The sequence below is a fragment of the Pyrgilauda ruficollis genome, unplaced genomic scaffold, assembly GCF_017590135.1.
Source record: "Pyrgilauda ruficollis isolate IOZ18807 unplaced genomic scaffold, ASM1759013v1 scaffold18, whole genome shotgun sequence".
Classification (NCBI taxonomy): Eukaryota; Metazoa; Chordata; class Aves; order Passeriformes; family Passeridae; genus Pyrgilauda; species Pyrgilauda ruficollis.
The window spans coordinates 2,606,148-2,632,627 of record NW_024516984.1 but is presented as its reverse complement, the minus strand read 5'-3'; the positions used below and the strand labels follow the sequence as shown (position 1 = coordinate 2,632,627).

At 37.3% G+C, this 26,480-nt stretch overlaps 1 protein-coding gene across 1 annotated transcript in view; it reads right to left on the bottom strand.

Annotated features, from left to right (window-relative positions):
• MMP16 (matrix metallopeptidase 16) overlaps positions 1-26,272 on the bottom strand; it is a 166,728-nt gene extending 140,456 nt beyond the window's left edge. The window contains exon 1 of the mRNA XM_041464440.1: positions 25,944-26,272. Coding sequence (XP_041320374.1) covers positions 25,944-26,075 — 132 coding nt within the window. The 5' untranslated portion in view covers positions 26,076-26,272. The remainder of the gene's footprint in view (positions 1-25,943) is intronic.
• Positions 26,273-26,480: the final 208 nt, after the last annotated feature.

The window sequence follows — 26,480 nt, the reverse complement described above, 5'->3', positions numbered from 1 at the left end:
AAAGTCAAAAGTGAAAAAATAGGACCTAACTCATAAATCATTGTAACTGTCAATTAGTAATCAAAGCAGGTGAAGGCCTTGGCAGTAGCAAGACAGCCATCACCTTGGATGACTAAAGCAAATGACCAGGACTGATAAACTGATACTCTCAAATACAGTCTAAACATATGCATATCTGAAAATAACATATATTACTTACATGCTTTTAAAAGTAAAAATAACCAATTCCCATCTCCCAGTATTGTCTTTTATATATTATCCAATTAATGTTAATGAGAGCAGCCTAATGAGATTTCATAATGGATTTTTACCTCTACTGTTGCAATAGTATTTCAAGGAATTTATTTATTGCACAGACCATTGTTTTTGATGATTTCTACAAAGACGTTTTAAATTCTGAAGTAATGTTTTTTGTAAGATTTTTAAAGTGAAACTAAGTATAAGCTTACATATTTGTTATTTGGGAGTAAATATAATCCATGTAATAACAATACTCAGACATTCCACCTGTCAAAAATAATTTTTTAAAAAAAGCTATAATTAAGTGCTTAATAGCCTTAGGTAGAGAACCATTCAAAGATTCAGAATCAGTTCCCCCAACAATAATGAATGTTCCTATAAAAGAAGAAAATAAAGGTTATAAAGTAAGTTTTAATGGAAAAAGAGAAGAGTACTTTTTGATTATTCACAGAAAATGTGGACTGTATAATTTGGTATAGTCAGAAATCTGTGTATTTTTTCTGCTGAAGCCACCAATGTTTCTTCACTGTAGTGCCTGAGTACTGTGGTATTTTTCTCTGATAAAACGGATGATTTCTTTTTCTTTTTTTTTATCATTAGCTGTCTGCCTTTGAATTATGTCGTGTATCTTTACAGTGACTTTGTAAGGTCTTCACATTCTTGTATTGTCTTGACTGTAAATGAGTTCTGTGTTTACTAATTCATCTTTATTTGCAGCTGGCAGACACAAAGATGTTAGCTACACTCAGGAGACACTGACATGGGAATTCTTGAAATGTAGAGGAGTTATAATTTTCCCTTTAGCAAATTATTGCATGTTTCATTTTCACAAAATGTGAGTCCCAAGGCAAAATGAGATTATTAGACTAACTTACTTGCTTTCAAAATAAGAACTTAATAGTCAACATAGAGCTTTTTATTTCTAATAATCTTAGCTAGCTAAGTTTAATTCATGTAACTTCTGGTTAAAACAAAAGCAGAGTGCAAGGGAACAGAGTAAACTTGGCCACCTCATTCTGTCCTGCCTTGGATTTACAAGCTGACAGAGCTGTTAAGATGATTCTTCTGGCTGAGGATGAAGCTGCAAAGAGGACTGCAGTGAATGTTAGGCTTCTTTGTGAGCCACTGATGGTAGAGAGTAGCACTGGTAGCATTCTGCCAAGTTAACTCATGAACAAATCAAGCAAACAAATTAAGCAGGCAACATTCTTTTTGCTTATGTTCAGATTTCATGCAGAAGGTCAATTACATGTTGCCCTGTCAAAACTGAAAGGAGCTGGTCAGTCAAGCAAAAAAATATACCTGAATTTCAACCCCCTGACAAAGACATGGTCCCCACTGAACCCACTGAACAGCTCATTTGTACTCCTTACTTAGTGCTCTTGTACAGGATGGGACATGGGATGAGCTATTCTATTGCCCAAAAACACACAAAAATATACCAGGTCCAGGATAAAAACTATTTTAAATATTTAATACTATCGACATGAACAAGATCTTTAGTCAGCATTAGTATGATGTCATCTCCCTTCCTTAGAAAGAGTTCTTCTGAAGAGGGATTTTGAGTCATGCATATTCGTGTCACAATACTCTGCCCTGAAGTACATGCACAGGAAAAATCTTTTATAGACTAAACTTGTAAAAATCCGGCTAACTGGTAAAATCTGTCTGCAAAGTCTGTGGTGCCAAACCAAGCAGTGTACACTTGATACAATAGCTTTTCCCCCAAGAATCCAAGTTTTCGTCATACCTACTGCAGATAATACTACTAGAAAAAATACAAAACTCCTGTCTATTCTGCTTGCACTCCCTACCTGCAGGTTGGCCTCAAAAGCCAAAACTGCATATATGTATTTAGGTTTAAATACATGTAACCAAGTGCACTAACATTATATAATGCATATACAGAATAAAAGTCAGTTGTCAGAAAGTATTGACAACTGCCAAATACCCATTAACAATCATCTAAATACACAGAAACTCAGAAATCTTGGACATAATTATTTCCGGGCTTAATAATGTGGTGTACGACATCCTCAAACACTTGTCATAATTTCTAAGAACGTGGATTGCTAAAAATGGAAGAAAAAATTGTCTGAATTAAAAGAACATCAAAGGAAAAAGAGACTATCAAGTCACTGAATTGTTATTCTCTTATTTTTATTATTGTTCATAAACATTGGCAAACTGCGGGAATCCAACATGGACAATGACAAATAGCATAAAGAGCTTAGAGAAAGGAAAGAGCAAGCTAATGCCTCTGCTCACTGAGCACGTTGGTATAAGCAGCTGATGTCACCTTACTGATCTCCTCAGTTACTCGCTAGGAGCCTGTTGCTGTATTTTTTTGATTCAGCAGAGCTAAATAATTCATCATGGCACGGCGTTTTGTGAGCGGGCCAGACTGCAGGCAGCAGGCCAAGACCAAGGTCGCCATGGAGACCTACATGCAGCTTCACCTCCCTCCCTTGCAGGGAGAGCCGCTGAAAAACGGCATCAGCTGAGCAGCCCCGCTCATTTCAGCAGTGAACAATAGGTATAATAAAAGAAGGAAAGAAAAAGAGAAAGAAGCAGCAAAATAAGGATATAAAAGCATCTTCTCTAGCTGCGTTGAAAGACTGAAATGACAAATGAGTCATTAAGCAGTTCCTATTTGGACTGCCACAACTATTATTTTACATGAAAGAAGTACTAACCCCCCATCATTAGTAAGAGCTATTGCTGCTCTTCAAACAAATAGATTATCCTGTACAATGCAGATGGAAAATTATTAAAGATCGATTTTCTTTCAAACTTGTTTTTGTTACTAAAATAGAGTTGGAGGGGTAAAATGGAATCCTAACACAGAAATAAGATTTATTGCTTAGATTTCTTTCACCATCTTTTGCATAGTTTGTGTAGAATACTGATTTTTAAAGTTCTCTCATCACTCTTTAAAAAGACAGGCATATTTATTATCAAACACGAAAAACAGCAGTTAGAAATGGAAAAACTATATTACATCAAAGAGGAAAAATGCTTTTGAACTGTGTTTATTGAAGGGTTGTTTTATTTCTTACTAAATGTTTTCCATTAAAATGAAACTAGCATTTTTGTGTGCTTTATGAATGAAAAAAATGAAAATGTATTCTGAGGTATTTATAGTAGGTCAGCTTAACTTCATAACCACTATTCTTTCTTTTTTTTTTTTCCTGCTGTGTAGTGCTGTTCCTTGATTAGCTTGTTCTCCAGGCATCTGTTACTAAACATCAAGATATTTTTTTTACCCAAAACCACCTCAAAAGCAAGAGCGTGGTCATGTTTTTATTAGCTATATAAAGTATAAACCTTAAAAAACCTGTGTTCTGCAACCTTCTAAACTTCTTGATTTTTTTTCCCTCACTTGTAACCCTCTTTATTCCAGAAACAATATAAAAGCCCTTCCACTAGAACATTCCCACGTCCCCAAGCTTACACATTTATTGGAAAAAGTGATTCTGTGTAATGCTGACATGACACTAATACCATATAGTATTATATACTGCATATATAGTATATAATACTATATATATATATATACTATATATATAGCCTTTGCAAGCCACACTGAGCTCTCTGTAGGTGAAAATGGGAAAATTTACAGCATGAGACCACAAGTACCACATGACTTCTGTGTGATAAACCTGAAAACAGACAGCAGTACCTCTGACTGCTTACCCTGGAAGGTCTTACAGAGCCTCCCACTGCCTGCCACACACACTCCTGTTAAGGTTGCAGAACCTGTGCTTAGTATGGAACAATTCCTTTATTTTTTTTTTCTCTCTAACTCTTATACAGGCTCAATGTTTTCCAGAAATATTCTTGTCTATCACTTCTCCTTAGAGATTTTTGTTTTACTTAACACTGCAGTCAAAGTACAAGATGGCTGAGTGGAAATAATTGAACCTCTTCTGATTTTCAATATTCCTACAGAGATTCTCCATGTTCAAAATAAAGTTCATGAGCAGAAGTTCCTCTACATTTTGAACAGTGTTGCCTTTGGCAATTGCATGTATATAAGCCATATACAGAACTTGAGACCAGATTCTACTGACGTAAGGCTGATAGATAAAAATTGGAAATTAGTGCAGATCCTGAAAAAAAAAATTGAGGAGATAAAACCCCTGTTGTCAGAACCATCAGACCTAGTTTAAATCCCAGTCCACCCACCAAAACCTACCCTATCAACAAATTTGTCTTTGCTGTCTAACTTTTAAGGAGGCAAAAAGAGTTTTAATAAATACTTTTTCACATTACAGAGAAGATTTTTTTTTCACAGTAATTTATTGGCATAAAACAATTCAGAAAACTGACTCTTGTCATCACATATTTTCTGGGCAGAAGGCATGTGGGACATCTTTTCACTATTTCATCACACCAAAACCAAGATTTCCCTTGTCTAGAAAGAGAGTGTTAAACCACAAAAAAAATCTCTGCTGTTGTTCTGACACACTTCAGACAGAAAAATAAAACAAGTATAGTAATTTTGCTCAATTATTAAATGCTTAAAAACTCCTAAGTTTAAAGCCTTGCAGCTTAGATAAGGATAGCATGATCTGTTGCTGGAACGCCAAAGGCCACTTCAGGAGGAGAGAAGACCTATGAGGGGAGTTTTTATTCTTGACGATCTAACTGCAGCTTTCTAAGCCAGCTGGCCATTACATTTATTTTCCATCGGCTTTGACAGGTCTGGTTTGCTTCCAAGGCTGCACACAGAACAGCCTGCTTATCATGGATCTGAAGACCTCATTATGAATGTGTAAAAACCCAGATATGGTAACACAAACACCAGCAAGTGTTGGACAGCTGAGGAAATGTGCTGATGATTTTGATGCCCACGCTGATTTAAATGGACTAGAAGAGATTTCATTTTGAGTCACAGAATATTCTGAGTTGGAAGAGACCCACAAAGATCATTAAACCCAACTCTTAAGTGAATGGCCTGTATAGAGATGGAACCCCCAACCTCAGTATTATCAGCACCATGCTCTAACCAACTGAGGGAATCTATTACAAAGCCAGGCCTTTTATCCTCTTCTGAACATGCACAGCTTGTAAAAAAAAAAAAAAAAAAAAAAGGCTGTTATTCACCTGCCTTAAATTTATCTATTGTCCCAGGAATATTGCACTTACACCCTTGTAAATCCTTGCAGTTACTTATGTTAGTAAATCTTTTTTTAAAAAACTTTTGCTTGTAAAAAGAAAAAAAAATATTTAATAGCTTAATTTGTTTCTAAAATGTGCAAAGATATAGCATAACTTGTTGACACATTTTTCCTTTAGAACACATTTTTCCTTTAGTGTAAGTGGACGTGGGGGGAAATATAGAAAGAACAATTGGCATGAAAATTTCCTAGAGAAAGTTGTAACAGATGGATTCAGTGACTGCTGAGGGTATATGTCAAAGAAACAAAGCGAACACAGAAAAATCACATTTCAAGACATACAGCTTCCTCTTATGTTATCATGATCATGTGAGACACAGAACACATAGGAAATGGGTTCTTCAGACTTAGTTTTCAGCTACTGGTCTGCTCTTCCAATCTTCTCTGGACAGCAGTCCTATAGCAGACCTAAATGTCATTTACAGAACTCAGGATTCTTTTAACACAGAAGAGGGTAAAGAAATAGTTATTTACATGAGGTACATTAATTTTCAACTTGTCCCAAAGCAATTACTTCTTTCTTCTTTGTCCTTTCAGGAGAAAGGAAAGATGGGGTAGAATGTACAAGCTTCCTCTGTCAGAGGAAGCAACATCTTTAAACAGAGGGAGGCAATTTTCTCCTTTCTTTATGGCTGCTCGGGTCTCTTTCCATCTCCAGGTTCCTTTAGCATCTCTTAAGCACTCTGATGTTAGTTATTTGATCTCCACTTCTTTTTATCCTGTGTAACCCTCACAGACAGTGTGGCTTATGTGCTAGTGTACACAGGATTTTACAGATCATTAAGAGGAGAATGTGTGACACGGTGGTCTGACACTGTTCTTCCAAAGATATAAATCATGATCATGTTGTCTGGGTCTGTCGCTTGTAGCAAGGTTCAGGCAGATTAAATGACATCAGTTTCCTCATGTATATACCTATGATAGACTAGTAAAAGCATACAAGTAAAATCCCATTTGACAATGAGGGCATACTTTTGTCAAAGGTGCGCTGAAGTTTCCCAAGACTAGAATGGTAAAAATGTACTGGCATGAAACATGGTGTATTGTGGCTTGCTTTTGACACAAAGATGACTTTACCAAACATCTCACTTATGCCTGAACTGCTATATATGAGGAAGCCTCCTGAAGCAAGAACTTTTGGTTTACCACCATGATAACAACTTTACCACTACACCATAGTAATTTCTATGGCATGTGATAGATCCGTAGAAATCACTGGGGATGGTGGGCATTTGCCAAATGGGATATTTAAACAGAATGATCACATCTAGAATGTAGAAGTGGCATAGATTGGAGTCTCAGAAAGAACTACGGGACTGTGACAGAGTGATTGAAAGAGTGTCTGGAAAAATTATTAACATTTTCCAACATATATATATATATATACAAGGTTTCAATAAATGTCCTGTAAAATGCTAAAGAAACTGCAGAGATAATACTTTAACTCAGCATTATTAGTAGTACGAGAATTTGTTTGATGATGTTTGTCAAGCATTTTGAACAATGGCACATTTATATGCAATAAGACAAAAATACAGGATGCAGACAGGACATCTGACCCCAAATGACCAAAGAGATATTCCATGCCATTTAGTGTTATATTCAGCATATAAAGCTGGGAGATGAAGAAGAAGGTATGAGGGGACACTCCAAGTTGTGGCAAGTTCCCAAGTCACTGTTATGCAAGATGGAGCCCAGCATTCCTGGGCATGGCTAAACCATGGGAAGTGGAGAATACCCTCTAAGCTCTTCTCATTTGCACAGCTTTTGCTTTACCTCTATGACTGCCTTTACCCAAACTCACCATTTTTCTCACTGTCACCCTTCCAGTTCTCTGCCCCATCCTACTGTGGGAAAAGTGAGATGCGTAGGGCTCAGCTGCTTCCTCAGGGTAAGCCAAGACAATTGCTTAACAAAATGCTAGGCTGACTAGCAAAATGAAATACAGCAAAACAGATTTTAAAGTTAGGAAGGGATCTCCCCTGGCTCTCTGTCCAAAAGGAGTAAAATTATGTAGGTTTGGATCTACTCATGCACATATTACTTTTCTGTCTTTGGATATGAGGATTTCAGGGTCAGGCATAGAAATGTATGATTGCTATTGGGAGCCCAATCAAGTATCAGGCAGGTAGAATCAATAACTATCAGGATATCTGTGTTTTACTCTGTACTGTAGGACAGATACCCCTTGCATATCAGAAACAGCATCACAGACATCACTACAGTGACATGAGTATCTCATATATTTTAAAAGAAACACTTAATTTGGTCCTTAGCTAAAGAAAGAAGCAGTAACACTGCTAATGCCAATGAAGTGGCAGTGGTGCAATCTATCTCATACTCTCCTCATCCACATGGAAAGAAACTGCAAACAATTTGTCCCAGGAGCAGTTAAAGCAAAAAGGTTAGGTCAAAGTAACAACATTTACACCTTGTTCCACTGGTGATTATTCAGATCACAATAACCAAATTTAAGAGAGAATAATTTCAAGTTGATGCAGAAACCATGTTCTCATTCTATATCATGATGAAATACAGGGACACAGTCTCAAGCTGCGTCAAGGGAAATATAGGTTGGATATTAGGAAAAAGTTTTTTATGGAAAGAGTGATAAAGTACTGGACTGGCCTGCCCAGGGAGGTGGTGGAGTCACCATCCCTGGATGTGTTTAAAAAAATGACTGGATGTGGCACTCAGTGCCATGGTTTAGTTGAGGTGTTAAGGCATGGGTTGGACTTGGTGATCTTGAAGGTCTCTTCCAACCTAGTGATTCTGTGAAAAATATTTCTATTGATCTGGTATATATCTGTCTGGTGGATATAGATAAGTTAGACATATTGATAACAATTTGCCACATTTGTAAGTGGCTTATATTTAGACACTACCTTGAAAACTTCCAGATATCTTATTGAAAGGATTCCTAATCAGGTTTCCTCATCTCAAATAGTTGTGCTGCCTCACTTGATATTTTCTTGCACTTTAAAATTTTCTAAATAAAATAGAATAAAATAAACTAAAATAAACTAAAATAAAATAAAATAAAATAAAATAAAATAAAATAAAATAGTCTTAATAACCTGAAGATAACTTTTCCAAGCACACTTGAAATATTTCTGGAAAATTATCAGCCACATTATCATCCTGCAAAAAATACTCCCCTGAATTACAGCTACCCCATAGTCTGCAGCATTCAAGCTACAGCTCTGATAAGGATTAGTAAGAACTAATCCTGGGAGCAAAGAGCAAAGTAACATAAAGCACTCTAGCTGGTCACAGAGGATTCACAGCTTCAGACACTACACCTCACACTTGAACTGAAAGCTTTGTAAGAGAAGTGCTCCAGGTTAAACCATAGGCACACAGAGGTCAGAGTAAAATTCCTGGTTTTTCAGTCAGGACACAATTTTACTGTAGGGATTTCATTGTCGCTAGTCTCACTGTATTTTCAATATCCTTTCTTCTGCTTAAAGAAATTATGTTAAAAAGCAGAGAGAAAGAACCATATATTACACACTATATGGTAATAACTGTAGTTACATAAAAAACAAGGGACGATCTGAAAAACTGCAATCCAATAACTCTGACTTCACTTTTAGAACAGAAATTGTACATACTTTCTGTACCCTAATGTACAAACTTTAAAATTGTATGCAGCATAGAACAGCCAGAGTAACTTCAATTCATTGAGAAAAACCAAAAACAAAACCAGCAACACTGTATTGCTGATATGACATAGACAAATTTTAAACAATTAACATTTTATTTATGTCAGTTTCATTCAGTTAATGCTGCATCACACAGTAGGTTGACCTACAAGGTCAGACATTAGAAAGGTTGCTCACAGAGATTAAGAAGTGGCTTTCAAAACAAGAATGGAGGGTGTCAGATCAAGAGAAAACATTGGACTTGTGTAGGAGTAATAAGCCCAATAGCTATCAATAGCTTGATTTTCTTTACACAGTTTATACTGAAGGCAGTATTTGACAGGCTATCAGAGCAAGCAAACAGTATCAATGACAAAAAGCCACTCTGGGCTTTCTCCTTTCAAGATCTTGACTGGTTCTAGCTTTCCTAAACACAGTTCTCAATAGCATGCTTTACCAGATCAAGGCTAAAGTCCTCTGTTCTGCACCAGGCTGAGGTTTATAAAGAGAAATAGAAAGGAATAAAGCAGAGGAAGACTCTAAGCACTACTCTGAATGTGGTCTTAAAGGCTAATATTGCTACACCATTGCTACTGCAGGAGTTCAGAGGGCTGCTAGCACATAAAACAAGTTGAAAATCCCAGCTCAGTTCCCAAAAATATAGTACAGATCAATTCTTAGTGGCATTTTTCCTTGACAGGCTTGGGAAGTACCAAACAGTGATGAGCCCTGGAAAACTCTTCTTGACCTACCTCATCTTCAGCAGAGGAGACTCCAGGAATTAGTTTCCTCTTTTTCCTGAATCATATCCCAGGTATGAATTGTGTCACCAGCATACAACTATCCACGTGCCTCAATGGGCCTTTGGTTTTCCCAACCAAAGGGGAACACATTTTCCAGCAAAATTTCATCTACTGTGAGACTTTACCCAAAGACACAGCCCAGACAGTGAGGTGACGATGTAACATTTGCATCATCCACAATCTACAATCTAATGGAATTTACAGGAAAGTGCAGACGTACAAACCGCAGGGAAATGTTTCACTAGAGCCAGCTGTGTCAGTCATGATCTGAGGTAACAATGTTTCTGCTTCAGCTGATTCTATTCTTTCACCGCCACACTTGGGTGCTCCTATCCTTAGAGAGATCCTTTGTGGGACTACAGGTAAAGAGCTGAATGTAACCCAATTAATACAATCAAAGTGCAATGCCTCAACAGATTACCCCTTCTGCTTTTTCAATACTGAAAGCCACATTATCCACTGCTTTTCTGACATATTACAATCTATTTCTCTTTATCTTTTTGAAATTCCTTTCTACCCAAGCAATGTTGTCTTAATTGTAGGCCAGAAATGGGTTGGCTGATTTAAAATACCCTCTACTATAAATATATACGGTTAAAATAATGTTAAATTCCCCATCTGCATTCTTGAACAAGTAGAATCCCTATTGGCTGGTTTTCCAGAAGCCATCCTCTCACTTTGAACTGATTCATGACATGAATTCAATCAGTATGGTAATTTTGAAGTTTCAGTTTGTCTTGTTGGCAGTCAACAGTCTATAGTGTTGTGTCATCCCCCCTTCAACCAATATTCATTGAGTATGTATCAATCAATGCATTTTTCTCGTGAAAATATTACCTAAGAAGACAGCCACTAAGCAGTCCTGTCTTGTTAAATTTCATATATCTCAATCAGAGTGAAAAAATAAAACAGCAAAATAAAAAGGGCTAGACTACACAAGAAAATAGAGAATTTATATTATCTAAATATTATTCTAAAAAAAATTCATTTGTATTATTTAAATACTAGTATCTAAATCAAACTCCTTCGTTCAAAAATTAATGTTAGTTTATGACTAAAAGTACATGTCACTACTGATACTGGTACTTTGATATGATGCTTTTGAAGGTCTAATCCTAAACCTCTGTGACACTGGTCCTACCTCACTTACAACCCTATTTTTGTCTCTCATAGATGCTACAAAATACCAAATCAAGAGTACAAAGTCACACAGTTTAAAAGCAGTAAAATCTGTGTTTTCCTGTTCCTACTGGAGAAGTTGAAACACCTATAAAAATAAAAACTAAATTTCAGAACTACCCAGTCCCTGCAGCTACAAAAAATTAGCATCTAAGTCATAAAATCAAACAGGCATCTCCTGCCATAGTGATGCACAAGGTCAGCCAGTTAGCTACTGTTAAACAGTTTAAGGGTGTTATGCAAATTGTGTAATGTTAACAGTCATCATATAATGAAAAACAGTGTTTGTCAGCAGTTAGAAGTACTTTGACCTTACGAAGTGGCAGGTTTTAGCAGGAGCAAAAATAGCAGCAAATACAATTTTGAAGACAATCAAAACTGAAAAGAGGCATGAAGAAAGCAGTGTGGCTAGTGTTAGACAGCTTTCATGTTAAACTGTTGGAAAGCTTCTTGAAGACTTGGCTTACTGCATAAAATTAAAATATTCTGTTTCTTCTTTAACTGTGAATTTCTCATTCTTGTTTCAAAAAGAAAAAACAAAAAGAAGTGAACCCAAGAGCTCAAAAAGAAGACAACAAAATATATTCTAAAAGCCTTTTTTATGATTTTCAAACAAGTATAGTTGATTCTGTGGGCATTATTTACAATTTTCAGCATTGAATTAAATGTTGGGAAAAAAGACACTTTCACACACGGTGACTGAAAAGTGTAAATGACAAAAAGCAATGAAACAGAAAACTGTATTGATGCAATATAGCCCACATTTTTGGTCTAAGATAATAGTTATAGGGTTCTTAAGGTAGATACACTAATGCAGAAGAATAAACATTACAGTCAATGATTGTCAGTAAAGTTATCAGCCTCTCCGAAGGAGGAAATTACTGTTAGACGGAGTACAGAACAAGGAAAGAATCCAGTCCATTATTGCTGATGAGTAAGGTTATACATTGGTAAGTCCCTACATGAAATAGTTAGATCCCATCTCAAGTTAACTTTTTCTTCTCTGAATGACCCCACTACTGTTCTTCTCAAAAAGTGCTTCAAGAATAACATCCCTCTAATGATTTTAAACTTTCTTCTAACTACAAGATTCAGCTTATGTATAGATAGTGCATCTCCATTTCTTTTTGTACTAATTTCATCCCTTATATATAGGTTAAGCCTATGGAATTTTACAGCAATAATTATCTTAAATATTTAATAAACATTCATATTAAATATATAATATATTTATATAGATTCCCAATCTGAAGAAGAGAAGGCTTCAGGGACCTTCTAGCAGCATTCTGATACATAAAGGGGCCTACAAGAAATCTGGAGAGGGGCTTTTGAGAAAAGTATGTAGTGACAGGACAAAGACTTTAAAATGAAAGAAGGCAGGTTTAGATTAGATGTCAGCAAGAAATTTTTCACTGTGGTGAAAAATGGTAGTGAGAGACTGGCATAGGCTGCTGAAACAAGTTGTGGATGCCCCATTCCTGAAACCTTCCAAGGCCAGGCTGGATGACTTTGAGTAGCCTGGTCTAGTGGAAGGTGTCCCTCCATGCTCATGGCAGGCAGGGATAGAACTAGATAATCTTGAAAGTCCATTCCAACCCAAATCATTCCATGATTCTATGATATACATAATTTTAATTTACTAAGATAAAATGGTTAGCAATTCAGTGCTTTTCAAATAGCTTGGAGTAAAACCTTGGATGCAATGAAATTAATGGCACAATCTCAACAATTCCATGAAGTTAGAGTCTCATCTAAGTTTCCCAGTGAAGACCAGGTATTTTACCAGGCTACTAAGTACACAAGTAAACAAATAACAGTTACAAAAAAGAAAATCAATTTAATATGGGTGAATTCCCTTTCTTCTTCCTGTCTCTAGTTTCTTCTTATCACTGAAACATAGGTAGTATATGAGCTCCAAAAAAAAAAGAAAGCATGCAGGAAAATTATATTCTCCATTTCTATATAACTCTGAAGGCTCTTGACTTCTTTCAACAACTCTATGAATTCTTTGTTTCAAATTTTAAAAAGTAGTTTTTTTTTTCATTAGTTACTTCACCAAACACTATTACACTATTTTCAACCACATTTAGCTATTTTATTTCCAAAAACAAGTTAAAATCTATAAAACCCTCAGACCACAGGACATTTAAAGTTAAAAGTCTTTTTTTCCTTTTCTAGCTATCAGGATAAAGCTAACAGGCATGATGAACTTCTCCATTGTATTACTGGAGACAGGACATGAGAAAAGCAGTAATTGCTTTAGGCTCCCCTGTCCGTTATCACTTGTAACTTCTACAAAACATCACAGAAGGTATTGTTCCAACATTTTAAAAAGCTTAGATTCACCTTAAGAATCATTTCCTCTGGAGCTGAAAATTTAGATAAGGAAGCGAATATTCATAAAGACATTAAAATCCCCCAACTTTTAATGAAACAGAATTTTTATTTTGAGCCAAGTTAGAGAAAGAATATACTTCTATATAATCCAAAACTTTTGGTCCAAATTAAATTGGCATCACCTCCCCAGGAAGATCTTGTATATAGAAAAATTCTCTAATATCCTAGTGGAAATGGCATCTAAGCAACTAGTCTATGAAGAACAATGATTATATCTTTATCTGACTGCTGGGAAAAAACCTAAATTTTCTCAACAGTCAGGAAAAATGATGGAATTATTCACAAAGGATCTAAAATACTGTCTTATCTCTAAATGAGCCTGTGAGTGCAAAACAAGAGAAGAGCTATATATTACAAAGGAAGCTCTTCTGGATTAAAAGATTGCAGATATGTCACTCTTTCTTCACAAATGCAGACTTAAAAATTCCACAGCAGATCTGGTCTCTCTCTAACTACATGATAGCAGAAAGATCATTTAAATAGTATATGAGGTAGCATACTCAACTATTTCAAATTTTGGATTTGAAAATTAAATAAATAAGCAAATTTATAAATACAATCTTGTCAGTTACACCCTTAATCTGACACAGCTAAAATTACCGTATTGAAGACCTAAAGCAAGTAGTATAAATAAATCAATGAAATTACATACCTGCCTGTGATGAGATCTAAATTCTGGTATTAATATAAAAATGTACTTTTTTGTTGACTTAATCCCCATTTTGCTTTATATAACAAAAGTACTTGAAAACAAGATAATCATTCTTGAAGGTCAAGGGCTCTTAGCCAAAGAAATTATTAAAATGTCATTTTAATTTTTACCTTCTTGGGAATTGTCTATCAGGCAATAGACATTTCACAAGCTTATTCATATAAAATATATTTTCTTATTACTTACTTTTAATAAAAATGCTAAACACTCTTGTTTTCTCCCCTCAAGCTGTTTAGATGTTTGTAAGTTTAAGACAGAAAGCCTTTAAAACCATTTAAGGTAAGGCACGAAATAACATTCAGAAGCAGTAAATTTATAAAACCTGCCATAAGTGTTTGCTCTGAGTTAGGTAACGTTTTACATGGATTTGAACAGGCTCAGGCCCAATCTCGTTACAGCTGAAGGCAAAACTGTCTTGTTACAGTACAGAAATGTTGTGTTCTTTAAATCCCTAACTAAATACTTAGAATACCTGAGATCCAAAGATGTAAGGTAGTGTTATACTTTTAAACTAAGAGATGAATATATTTAATAGTGTGCAGAGCATCAAAGTGACAGGGTAAAAATTGTAGTGACATAAGGATAGAATTCTATTCTTGGTTTTGTCAGGAGTACAGGTGTCTGGTGTGATCTGAGATGAACTACATTAAACAGGGGATGAGAGATATATCAATGGATTTTTTATCCAGTGGATAAAAAGGCCCATGATTTCCTGGAACAGTATCTAGGGACCAAGCAAGTCAGACCACAGGGCCTAACCTGCACCAGGTCCCTACACAAGTGTAATGAATCCTACCACTGCAGAGGGAAGGGATTCAACCCCAAATCATGACACTGGAATGCCACTGCCTACCCTGGAGAGCCTTATAGATATAGGTCTCATCACTCTCCAGCATCATTTAAAACGAGAAACAGGTTTTAGTTACCTAAATAGAAGTGTCTAGAGTCATATGAGCTGACTTAGAACACAGAGACTGGCTTCCTGTTGCTAGCCTAAAGAGGAAACTTTTGTTGGTTCCACGTTATTTCTGCCAGCCTCGTGCACATCTTGGCCAAGGGCACTTTAGGAGGCGCTCAATACCCGCATGTGAGCAACTTAATCACTTCTGGTCAATACCAACAGGAGAGCTCAGAAAAATACTTCAAGTCACGCTGAAACAGTCATAAGGTGAACAGATGGTACAGGAACCTTGAGGAAAAAGATCCAGTTTCCACTTCTGTCATACTTAACATGTCATCACAGCATATCTTATTTACCATATCCTCTCACCATTAATTTCTTAACATCCAGGGGTATGTGAGCAGTATGGCTGCCTCTTAGTGGTGCCTAATATAAAAACATTAAATGCATGAAGCAGTGCACCTTTTATTGCATGTCATAAAAATCCACAAATACTCAAATACAAAAGGAGAAGCTTTGGTATTGTGATAAAAAGGAAACAGGAATGTTTGTGGAACAATTTAAAGAGTTTAAGAGTACATTCACTCAAAAACAGAACAGTTTTTAATTGTACATTCTGTGGTATTTACAATCTGATCCAAAACTGATTTATTTGTGAAGACTTTTACATTTATTTAAAATCCTTTTTAGTATGTTCGGATAACAAAAATTATCTTATTCAAACTTTCATTCTGAAAGAGACTGCAATGCTCTCTATCTTCAGTTGTCTAATGACATCCTTCACCTAATCCTAACAGTGTTGTCTACCAAGTTTTGGTACTCATATTTTAAAATACTAAAAGAGAAACAAAATAAACAAACAAACAAAAAATCAAAACCTAAAAAACTCTAAAAAAAACAACCACAAAAATAAAACCAGTGTTCAAACTGTTCTAGACATGTCTTTCATCTTTTCTGCTCTGGCATTTTCTTCTGAACACATTCACTTCTAGAAGGATTATACAGATTATTAAATTGAAATGCTGTATTTACATTTTATGATACCCCTCCACTATACCTTATGAAAAAAGGTGAAACAGTTCCAAGATAAAGGAGTGATGAAAATATATTCCTGGCTCTTTCACATCTCTTTTCTTCTATTGCTCTTGATATGTACTGGAAAAGGCTGGAAACACTCTTCACTTAGTTCAATGCACATTTGTGCAAGCTAGGTTACAAAGATGGATAAACTATGGGACCCATATGAAGACTCATGATGGAACTGGACACACAACCTGGATCTTCAGCCCCCCCAGCAAAATGCCTCAGCTCACTGACATCACACCCTTTTCCCTACATATTTGAAAATATATGCAATAGAGAAAAATATAATAAAGACCTGGCATTTCATGTACAAGTAATGAAGAACAGAAGTATCAGAGCTCAACACTTCATAAGCAACAAGAAAAACCAAGCACTGGAACACTGCCCTGGGTTCGTTTGAGGTTTTTTAATTATTATTTCATTTTTCTAAATACATAGAAGCAATGAGAGAAAAAAAAAGCCTCACATGCCAAGACCAAAATCATGCAGTACAGTTAACAATATATTTCTATTACTTCTCATAACAATAATAATAATGCATTTTATTGCATGAAAGATCATTTTTTTCACTCGCAATTAAACACAAGCCACAACACAGACAGATACAATCTGTCAATTTCTCTGCAAAGACAGTGGGTCAAAGCAATTTCCTAGAAGAGCATCACACAACCAATGTCTGAGGTAAAAATGTGACAGGATCATCACCTTCAGATCCACATGCCATATAAAAAGAAAGCAATTTCCTCTGTTGTACACTTTGTAAATATCCACCAATACATTTAAATAAAGTAACTTCCTCCCCATTGAAAGGGAGGCTTGTTTTTCTGTTTTACTATCTATGTTTCAGAGACATTGATAATTTTCTTTCTGCCTTTCAGTTGGTAATTTTCTAAGAAATTAAGTCTTCCCATTGCAAACATCTATTTCACATCTGTAAGTGAATTTTCATTATATCCCAGCAAAAATGAATACCACCAATGAAATAATATCATTAGATATATGTTTATAATATCATGAGAAAAAAAATACTAAAGACTAGATTTTCTAAGATTAGCATTTCTTTTCCAATTATCTATACAGCTTTGAAACCAGTTCAACTGTTTCGTAAAAGAGAAAAAACACACAACACAATCTTCAAGTATTACAAACATGTCACATGAGTGGGAAAATCTGATGAAAATTGACATACATTTGTCTTACAGCAGTTACTTTTTTCCCCCTAACTGTGTCATGACATGATGAGTAACTGTAAGTTAATACAATCAGAAGCTCAAAGAAGAGGGCATCAGTCACAGAGGGACATTTTGTCATATAATCATAAAATAGGTCAGGTTACAAGGTACCACAATGGGTCATCTGGTCCAGCCTTCCTGCTCAAGCAGGGCATCCCAGACCACATGGCACTGGTTTGTATCCAGATGGTTCTTGAATATCTCCAGTGAGGGAAGCTCCATATCCTGTTCCAGTGTGAGTAAAGTTCTTCTTCATATTCACGTGGAACTTCCTGTGTTCCAGTTTCTGCCCATTGCCTCTTGTCCTATTGCTCAGCACCACTGAGCTGAGCCTGGCTCCATCCCCTTGCTACCTTCCCTCCAGATACTGATAGATATTGATGGGAAACTCTCTCAGTCATCTCTTCTCAAGGCTGAAAAGGCCCAGATCCCTCAGCCTGTCCTCGTAGGAGAGATACTCTTGTATTGAGGAGCCCAGAATTGGACACAGCTCTCCAGATGTGGCCTCACTAGGGCTGAGTACAGCAACAGGATCACCTTCCTCAGCCTGCTGGCAATTCTCTGTCTGGCATGCCAGGATACCTTTGTCTTGGCCACAAGGACACACTTCTGGATCATGGACAGCTTGTTGTCCACTAGGACCTCCAGGTCCTTCTCCACAGAGCTGTTTTCCAGCAGGTCACCCCCAGCCTGTACTGGTCCACGGGGTTGTTCCTTTCCAGATGCAGGACCCTGCATCCACCTTTGTTGAATTTCAGATGGTTCTTCTCTGCCCATCTATCCAGCTTGTCAGGATCCTTCTGAAGGGCTGCACAGCACTCTGGGGTATCAGCCACTCCTCCCAGCTTTGTGTTGTTGGGGAACTTTCTGAGGAGGCCTCTACCCCTTCACCCAAGTTACTGATGAAAAGTTAAACAATACTGGGACCAATATCGAACCTTGGGGGACACTAGCAGTGACAGGCCTCTAACTAGACCCTCTGCCACTGATTACAATCCTCTGGGATCTGCTGTTCAGCCAGTTCTCAAACCACCTCTCTGTCCTCTCACCCAGTCCACACATCCTGAGTTTGCTTGTGAGGATGTTGAGCAAGACAGCTTTGAAAGCCTTGTTGAAGTTGAGGTAGACAATATCCCCAGCTCTCCCCCTCATCTGTCCAGGCAGTTGTATCATTGTAGAAGGCAATAAGGTTGGTCAAGCATGATTTACCCATAGTAAATCCATGCTGACTACTGCTAATAACATTCTTATCATCAATGTGAACAGAGATGGCCTCCTTTCCAAAGCACTGAGCCAACCAGAATAGAGGCAATCCTAGCAAGTGGTAGCAGCACAGACATAAATCTACTTCCACCCTGGCCACACAGTGTAGATGCTCTTTTAAGATGCAGACATAAGGAATTTTTTTCAATATTCTTTACAAAGACATCTTTTACAAATACTCCATAACCCAACAGTCTCATTCCACATTGCTATTCCACACAAGGGTCAATCCCGATATGATTCATAATGAATTAATAAAGACAGCAAAATATTTTTGTCCACAGCCACAAAGCAATTGTTGAATAATATACTTTATGCTTTTTTTAACGTGTAATAAAAACTGCTGTTGTTCTACAGAGAGACAGCATCAAGTGACTTTAATGTTCTTCTTATTGCTTCACCTGCACATCTCCAAGCACAGCAGTTCTAACTCTAGAACGTGAAATCCCTTTCCCAATGACTAGGTTCAAGCTTCAATATTTGAGATTGGATTGACTAATACTAAGCTCTGAAATCAACAGGACATAAGTTTCCTAGCACCCAGAAGCCTTGATCTTGAAATTAACAGGAGTTTCTAAACATGGCAAAAATACCTGAACAAGCCCCTAAGTCAGTTATGTGCTGTAATACCTCAAAAGGTATGCTAGAAACATTGTTAGTACAGCTGAACTCCTCAGCTGGTATAAACCAGATGCTAATAAGCAAAGAAACATTGTACCAACAGTTTTGGTTAATAAGTAAAACTACAGAAATATTTTCTTCTTTATCTGTAATTTATGTCAAATTTAATTCATCACAGAAATAAAGTGTTGCCACTTAATTGCTCTTAGTGTACAGCAAAGATGCTTACAATGAATGATGATAAGCAGGAACATGAATGAACAGTTGCCAGGCAACCAATAAATAAAGGTTCCAAATAGCATGACCTCTCTTTAAAGGATAAAGCTCTAATCATAATTATTTTTCAAATCCATTTCAGTGCCAGCTAAAATCATGTTTGCAGCACTAATCCTGGCCTTCCTCATACAGAATGAAACCAAATCTGTCATTTGACATATCACAGATAACAAATTAAACAGACTCAACCTGCTCCTTCAGATTATGGTCAACAGTGCGTTTTGAGGATGGCAAAAAGGCTAGACAATAAACTGGAATCTGAAATAGAGAGCTGAGATTTAAGAAATTTAAATATGATAATTAAAATAATTTTTAAAGTTACATTGTTTCCTAAGGATCTTCAAACAGTATCAAAACAAAATCTTCCAATGTTTAATATCATAAAATGATCATTCCATAAAGTACAAGAATGAGACAGACTTTAAAATACTAAAAACAGATGCAGTTTGAAATGCTTTAAAATCTATATAATACCACATTCTATCTTTATAAACTCTTACAACACAGTCTTGCTGAGTGAATAAGCAGAGCTGAGGTGCCTAGAGCAAGCACTGACCTTTTAGACGGATTCAAATAAAACTGACAAAGAGCAGCATAAATCTTAAACCAGTTAAGAACACAGTATATCCACTTTGAAGAAACAATGAATGGTTATGCAGGAGTTTTACATTATGCCTTCCAAATAATGGAATGGGAAAGCTTGGGCTTGTTCAAGGTTTACTGGTAGGCCAATAAATATTGTATTTATTTTAGTAAGCTCTCATGTCAGAAAACATTAGGAATACATGTTTTTGTAGTTTTGTCTTGCACTACATAAGGTGATTACATAAATCTCTTTAACCATTTTATTTCTTTTCTTTAGTAGAATTGAGATTCACTAATAGCTGCGATGCTTAAACACTAAAGTGACAAGAATTTACAACAGGAAAACAAGTTGAACTACAATAATAAATAAATATGTTTTGTATCTAAGGTATAAAATACTATGTCAGCAGGGAAGCCATAAGAACAGGCACCATCCTTCCAACCTGTCTTTGAAAAAAAACAGGCAGCAGAATACAGGAACATCCCTGCAATGTCAGTAGCACAAAATAGTCACACATTTTACAGTAGAAAATGCATTCTAACAACTTGGTATTTCTTCACATCTATTTCTTTGTATCAAATGAGAGTCAGTTCATTATATAGTAGGTGTTCTCCTTCTTTGATAGAAAAGCATTCTATTGCCTTCCATCAGACACTTAGTTTTACACTTATTTTCCTTATCTAGAGATATCTGCTCACCAGAGACTTATATAGGAGCTTTTCTTTCTATCTGTATTTCATAAATAAGGAAACAGGAAATATACCACGTTACATCTGTTCTCCTTGACTAATATTTCACCCACTAATCATCTCTGTCACCTGATTCAGTAACTCCTCTCCATCTTTCTAACAATTTCAGTTTGAACTCCTTGTTCTAACTAAAGTCCAGTGCATTTCATTGATATCCTATGCAAGAGTGAGATTAAGAATTTAAGTAATTGAGACTCATGCATACTGACTGTAATGTCACACAATGCAGAAGATCCCCTAAATTCCTGTTAGGACACATGGCACTACTGATACCAAAACCACATTAATTGCTTTTCCATGGTTTTCAGCTTGCATTTTAATGAACTACAAAAAAATTGTGTTGTGCCTATAAACCTCACAACCAAGATCACTAGTTCAAAAGTGTGTAAAGGTGCTTTGGAGGATTTATTCCCCTCCCAAATGTTTATTCCTTTTCAGATGCCAGCTGAAGAATGAAACTGGTCCGGTTTTAAACCTAAAAGACTAAGAGCTTATGGAATAAAATGTCATGCCTTATCATTTAGCAGGAGCTGGAGGCTAATTGTGAAGTTTATTAACAATGAAAACAATGGGGTTCTCAGAAACTCATTACCATGGAGGAAACTGATGTTATTTTTCTGAAGTTTGAATTCCACTGTGTTTTGTTCCACAACATGCAATTTAACTACCCCACTTCTGAAAATGGGAGATGACTATATTGTTTTAAAGATCTGCTCACACTAAAATAAAAGTAATTTTAAGACGTCCCCTAGGGATTCAAGTCTACACATTTAGCAATAGAAGGAGGAAAACAGTGTAACTGCCAGCTTGAGGAGAGAGATGATGAGGCATGTTTTCTCTCTAGTGTTTCCCACATTACAGATACAGTCAATGAAACTAGGTGCAATTCTAAAAACACTTTCCTCGACAGGGCTTAGGCAGATACTCATCTGAGTAAGAGTAAGCAGCTTTATGTTCCAGAGATCAACCATATTCTAGATGCATACTGATCCTGTCTTCCGATAAAGATATTTTTGTTTCAATAACCATTTTTCCCATAACAAAATGGTAACATTTGTTTTCATTTTTTTTAATATTAGATATTTAACAGTTAATTAAACATAAACATACTTATTATTCAATTACATACAAAAGCTAATGGATGACATTGGGAGATAAATTTGCAGAACAATACCAGCTCAAACAGTGCAATACTGTTTGGTTTAGGAAAAGCAAATATATATATATGTATATATAGATGTATATACAGATACTTGTGAAAGACCAGCCATAGACACTCCCAGTAACACACAACGGAGTTATCTTTGAACCACACAAAATATTATTACTATATTGAGGAACCCAGTAGGGGGAAGAAGGTAGTTTGTTGCTTTATCACTTTTTAGTAACAATTAGCCTCTATGTGCTTGATTCAGTCTTGGAATGTTCTTTCCGTAACTGTTATTCCATTCAATTCCATTCATTGATAGACATCTTCCCCTGCTAGTGTACAGAAATAGTTGAAAATAGCAGCAAAACTCAACATTGATGACATAGCCTTTCACTAATATACCTAATGAAGTTACTGTTTTGGACCAATAGTTCAGCTCTAGAAGAGGGAGCTAAGAGTGTACTCCTTAGTTTTTGTCATGATGTCAGAAACAAAGTCTCACAAAAATGCTACTGATAATCAATTAACTTTGAAAATTAATCCTAAGACCTTCCTTCATATATGACTAAATGATTCCTAAATTTCATCATATTTCTTAATCCATCAGTTATAAACATCTCTCATGAAGCTTTAGCACAAAACTCTCACCAATACAGAGTGCAAGCGTGCCCCTCTCATGTACCATACTCCATGATCTTCAACCTATTTTGCTGTGGCTATTACATGAAATACTGTATACATGAATGCATTTCAGGATAGACAGCTGAATTCAGCTATTCTTGGAAGCTTGAGGAATTCCTCCATTCAGCTGTTTGGCTAAAAGACATTTTACAGAGAGACAGCCAAATTATAAGGAACAGAAATGTTCATACAAGCTTGTAAATTTCAGCTTTGTGTTTTACTTTTAAAAGGAAACATTATTATTTAATGTCTTTGAGCTACAGTAGTGTCTCTTAAGAATTGCCCTGGCTCACATCACTGAAACAAACAAACCAAAAAATACAACAAGATTGCACAGATTTACTTATCAATCCAGGAAGTGGATCAAACAATACAGAACAAGAGGAAATAAATCATCTCCATATTTTATAATGTTCAACAGGTATTATCTGTATTTTATTTAAAGACAAGAAAGAATGAAAAGTAAATCTGCTTTCCAACCATCCTAAGCATTTTTTTCAGTGACATTTCATTCAATTATATGTACACTACTACTTTCCTGAAGCCTGCTTTGCATATTTATTCTTATTGCCATAAGAAATCTTTGTTACATTTTCACAATTTACTCTGAAGTACAACTGCTTTATGCACTTGTGCTGACACGCAGAGTTTTACAGCACAATACATACTTGCTGTTGCCAAGTCCTTTGCTTCAAATTTCCCATGCTTTTAGCCTTTGCTGTTCCCAGCAAAAAGAAAATTGAATTTTCAGCACTATCCAAACAATGTGAACGTAGCAATGGCTGTTCAGGGGCAAATGTGAAGTTCATTTAGGCCAGGACCATGCCACTAGCAGTGGTCAAAGGCAGTGACCTAGGAAAAAACCCCATATTAGGACAACTCTCAAATAATACAGCAATCCCCTGGAACACACTTCTGGCTCCCAGCAATGTGTGGTTCAAAGACTTAAATGTGAAAAGACTGGAAGCATTGGTATATGATAACACTGTTTTCAGCAGGGCTGGAAAGAAGAGCAGAAGATGGCATACTTCAAAAACTAAGGAAATTTCAAAAGGAAATATGTGCCCTCATCACACATACATGCCAATGCCACTTCATTCTATCCAACAGTGTTTCTTGCTCCCGATATTGCCTTTACCCTCAAAATGTGCTGTTCTCCATATGGAAGAGGTGGCAAAAATGAAAGTGTTTCCCTTCTTTCCTCAGAAAACCTCCTCCTGACTGGAGCTGGCCTCCTGTTCCATTCCACTTGACTAAACCAATCTTTTTCTCTTCCCACACTAGCTCCATCTGCCGCCCGTCTCTCCAGCAGAGCCAGATGCCAGCAAAGCAGACTGCTGTGGGAGGAGAAAGTTCTGTCGCTGGAATTTCATCCCTACACTCTGCAGGGGGCCAGCCTGTGAAGCATGGGGAGGATACAGAGAGCAACTTCCTCTCTTCCACACTCCTTCCTCTGCTCATCAGTAAAGAAGGCAGCTGAGGACATGAGCAGAAGGATAAAACACCAATGTGTTCTCTTAAATATGCAGTTTTAATATTCATATAGCAGAAGTCTTACAGTTGTACTCCAGACTTGAGCATGGTACACACCAGATAAACACGGGAGAAGACATGAGTCCTGCTCCAAAGACCATACAATCCAACAGAAGCAGAGATGCACATTTGTGATAAGGATCAAATGAGTGACTAGAGCACAGATGACAGAGGAAAAAAGACTCGGATTTATAATCAGGAGAGATTTTAATGATGGAGTAAAAAGACAATACTTTCTGGAGAGATGGAAGTCAAAGAAAGAATCAATGGATGAGTGTTGTTAAGCTGAGATAATTGCAAAGGAAACTGCATGTAGAGAAGGGAAGAGTAGGATGAAAACAAACATAGAGAAAGAAAATGTGGGTTCTTTATACACTTGATGTGATCTTGCATGAAACAGAAAGACAGGTAAGAACTTTAGATAAACAGTCTAGTAACAGAGGAGGATCTGCATGAGCAATCTTGTCAGAGAAAGGAGCAAGAATGTGTGTCACTGAGTGAGAACAAGAACTCATATAAAATAAGCAAGTGTGCATATGTGTGAGACAGGGACACAGACTTCATTTTTCTGGAAGAAAGAATCATGGGAACCACGAGACTAAAGAGACTATAAAACAAAAAAGGCTGGTGTATGGGTGCAGCAGAAAGTTTTGAGTGGGGTTGGCAGGATAGAAGAAAGTGAAGGCACAGAGCAACCTAACAGAAGACCAGAATTATGCATAAGAATCTCAAAGAGCACATATAACTTACAGAGACATAGCAAGAAAAATCAGTAAGTTGAATTGACAAGGAAAATAGGAAGGAAATAGACACATCACATTGCAGCAGAATAAGGAATCACAGCAGAACAAATGAAGTGACAGGATGGAGAAAAAGGAGGAAAGAACATACGCAAAGATGATAGAAGTCAGTAAAGAAGCATTAGTTAAGTGAAAGCACTATGTAAAAACTCCTAATGGGAAAACTGGGTGCGTAGACAAAGGTGACTGGAAATGGATGGTCACTGTAAGTGTAAACTCTTAGGGTTTGCCCCATCTTGGTATCCTCACATTTTGATCTTCATTTTCTCTCGGAAAAATGCTGTTTCCTTGTCCTCCACACCCCCTAACTTCCGAGCTGTAGTTGCACCTTTATGCCATTTGTTTCACTATTTCTAGTGGCAACTCTTTTTCTTACGTCTACATGGGAAAAAGATCTTATTTTTTTCAGATACTCTACCACAAAAAAACGTGCCAAAAATCTCAAGTTTCCTTCCTCCTGTCCCCATAACGCTCTTTCATTCATTCTTCTTTGAAAAAAATCCAAACCAAACCAAACCAAAAAAGGCTGGGAAACCTCAACAATACGGTGGTATCTTAAGTCCAAGACATTCAGCGAACCTTTCTGAGCTGCATGTACATTCTGCGCCCCAGGTCTCCTCCGTGCCCGGGTGAGATTTCCCGTCTCCCGCGGGCTGCGCTCCAGCGCCCGGCATCGCGCTGCCGGGATAACGGGATCTCCGGCTGAAACGCATCCATCAGGCGGGGCAGCGCGGGGAGGGGAGCTAGCTACCGGCTGCTGGAAGGAAAGCCTACACAGACGTATGCCCTGGCTGCTGGAAGACATGGCTGGCTGGCTATCTGATTTGATTTGAGGGACATAAAAAAAGGGAAGGGAAGAAAGGGAGAGAGGGAAGCATACACGCTCGCACACGCATCCGGCTGTTCTTACCTCCACATTGAAATACTGCTCCGCTTTGCACACTGTAGCACATAAAATCCAAATGAAGGTTTGCAAGAAAAACACCCTGGATTGAGAAACGAAATCCAACCGGCTTCCAGTGCTGGATGCGAGTACGATCATAGTGAACTGTGCTTCAGCGGGTGGAAGACCTCTCCTTCTCTCTCTTTGCCTTAAACAAATGCACAAAACAAACCAGCCTCCCCCGTGTCGGTGAAGAGCCCGTAGCGCAGGTTCACCCACAGCCGGGGAGGAGGAGGAAGAGGAGGAGGAGGAGCAGACACTTCACAGCACAGGCGGCGGCGCGGCAGGGTCAGCTCTCGCTCATCCTCACCACCAGCCCCGTAAAGAGGGAATGAATGTGGCGTCCGAGTACACTCGCTGCTCCGGCAAGACTCCTCTCTGCCCAGCAGCAGCAGCCGCCTCCCCGTGTGCTCCCTCCGCTCCCGCCTCCTCCGCCTCTCCTCCTCCTCTCCTGCCTCCTCCCCTTCAGCCTCCGCCTCCTCCCGGGGAAGGCGGGCCGGCGCG